Here is a 2,500-nt window from a genome sequence, read left to right as displayed (position 1 = left end):
ACCAACTAACTAACGAAGAAACGAACTAGCCAACGCTGCCCAAAACATATCCATTTTGGCGGAGGTAATAACGAAACAAAGCACAATAGCATGGCACAAAATAATACAACACAACACGACATAACACAACACTTTACAATACGAGCGAACCTAACAACAACCAAACCACGACAAAACAGAACCCACCAAAAACACAACCCCACCGCCTGCCCCCCCCCCTCCCAATAAAAGAAGACAATCTTACCCAAAACGCAACACCCCCCTCTCCCCACCCACCCTGCCTCCCCCTTCCTCATCCCTCGCCCCTCCCTCCTCCCCCACCACCACACCACCTCCAGAAGACCTCCAGAAGACCTCTAAGACCCCAGAAGACTTCAGGGTACTCCACCCGCCCCTCCCCTCCTCATCCCTCCTCCCCCGCCCACCTCCCTCCTCCCCTCGACCACACCACCTCCAGAAGACCCCCAGAAGACCCCCAGAAGACCTCAGGATACCCACCCGCTTCCCTCCCTCCCTCATCCCTCGCCCTCCTCCCCCTCGACCACACCACCTCCAGAAGACCCCCAGAAGACCTCCAGAAGACACCCAGAAGACCTCCAGAAGACACCCACAAAACCTCTAAGACCCCCAGAAGACCCCCAGCAGACCTCAGGACACCCACCCGCTGCGTGTCAAAGTTCGACTCCAGCTGGATTATGGGGCACTCCCCGCGGATGAGGAAGGCGTCGTCGGAGGCAGCGCTCGCCAAGACGCCCTCGCCGAGCAGTGAAGACGCCAGGATCGCCAGGACCTTCCTGAAAGAGGGATCGGATTGAAGGACGTTGGTTTTAAGGAGGGTGGCTTGAGGAGGAAGTGGGCTAGATTAAGGAGAATGGGTTGAGGAGGGAGGCTTAGTTGAGGAGGGAGGTTGGGTTGAAGAAGGAGGCTGAGGAAGAAGGCTGGATTAAGGAGGCTGAGTTGAGGAAGGAGTTTGGGTTGAAGAAGGAGGCTGGGTTGAGGAAGAGTGAAGTCGGGTTGAACCTTTAATTGGGAAACTTAGATAGTAATGGAAAAATATACCTTCTTCAAATATAATATATATATATATATATATATATATATATATATATATATATATATATATATATATATATATATCTTTCTACACTTCATATATGGCGTTAGATTAACATTTTATTTCGCATATTTGCAATTGCAAGCTGTCACCATTTGGCAACATTACTAGTTCCGAGCTAATACTTTGTGCAATTATACAGTTAAAAAAATAGTAGTGAGTTTGAAATGATTTTATCCTCCATAGGAAGTTTACTGGACTACTATGAATAGAAAAAAAATAAGAAAATTTTTTGCACTGGAAATATTTTTTTTACACAGTAAAGTTTAGAAAAAAAGAAAAATAATTTGTTGCCCTAATCAGTATTTTGAGACGCCTCACAAAGGAAATAAGTATCCTTTTCACTGCCGAAAACTGTTTATAGCACATTACAATGACAAGTGTTTTACAGATTAGCCGTTTAGGTACACATATGTATGGGAAAGTAGGTAAACTGTAAGGGCATATATTTACATGTAAACAAGATTTTTTTTGTGGATTTGGATACCATATAATATATGAAAATTGGAATATGATCAACCATAATGTAGCTAAGTAGCCACTTGGTTAAGCAAAAGGGTGGGGGTGACATTTTGAGTCGTCATATGGATGCACAATACTTTATATCGTTGTCTTGGATAACTAAGGAGTTAAGGTTCATCTTTTCTATCCCTAGTTGCACTGATATATACCCAGTAAAAGTACACACGGTAATTTGGGGAGGGGGGGGGGGATACGTCCGCCAAGCAGACCGCGACGGTATTAGTATCATTGGATTCCTCTCTCTGTTTACAATGCAAACATGTAGGTTTTATTGCGCGAAAACCCCCTCTTTGGCGACAGGCCCCGATAGCAGGGGAAGGGCATGAAAGATTCCGGGGAAATTGCGGGGTGAAATAACACTGATAATACACTAAATGGACACTATACAATTACTAATCAATTAATAAGTCGCTGCAATGTATGTCGCCATCTGTTGCATAAAAATATAGCCTCTTGCCAGGAGTAATACGGTCGAATTTCTGAAAACCACGAGATACGGGTTAAGAACAGGCCATAGCCGCCACGATGGCCGAATGAGGAGAGTGTGCATGCTCAGAGACTAACGTTGTGCGCGAGGTCGCCACCAGCCGCCTTCATCACCTTCAGCATCAGCTGAGCACCTCCTAATCCTCAGCAGCATCGATCAATCAGGTTAGTACCTTCCTTATCCGAAGTTGTAAAGTACAGAGTCCGCTCCTCCGCATCTACGTGTGAGCTCTATCCTGACGCGAATAGTGGATTCTTTCTCGACGGGGTCAGGGGGACGGTAGCCACCAGCAGTGAATAATAATGTGAATTATCATCCATATGTTGCGTGTGTTATGTTATTTATGCCATTTCGCTGAAACCTTTCATGCCCTCCCC

The 2,500-nt window shown here is 45.7% G+C and overlaps 1 protein-coding gene across 1 annotated transcript in view; it reads right to left on the bottom strand.

Moving 5' to 3' along the window:
• Positions 1-2,500, bottom strand: part of LOC113808094 (crustacyanin-A1 subunit) — a 20,039-nt gene that overhangs the window by 11,791 nt on the left and 5,748 nt on the right. The window contains exon 2 of the mRNA XM_070113681.1: positions 662-794. Within this exon, the coding sequence (XP_069969782.1) occupies positions 662-794 (133 nt within the window). The remainder of the gene's footprint in view (positions 1-661; positions 795-2,500) is intronic.

Source organism: Penaeus vannamei, chromosome 34 (genome assembly GCF_042767895.1).
Source record: "Penaeus vannamei isolate JL-2024 chromosome 34, ASM4276789v1, whole genome shotgun sequence".
Taxonomy (NCBI): Eukaryota; Metazoa; Arthropoda; class Malacostraca; order Decapoda; family Penaeidae; genus Penaeus; species Penaeus vannamei.
The sequence above is the reverse complement of the archived record's forward strand: the minus strand, read 5'-3'. Positions and strand labels throughout refer to the sequence as shown.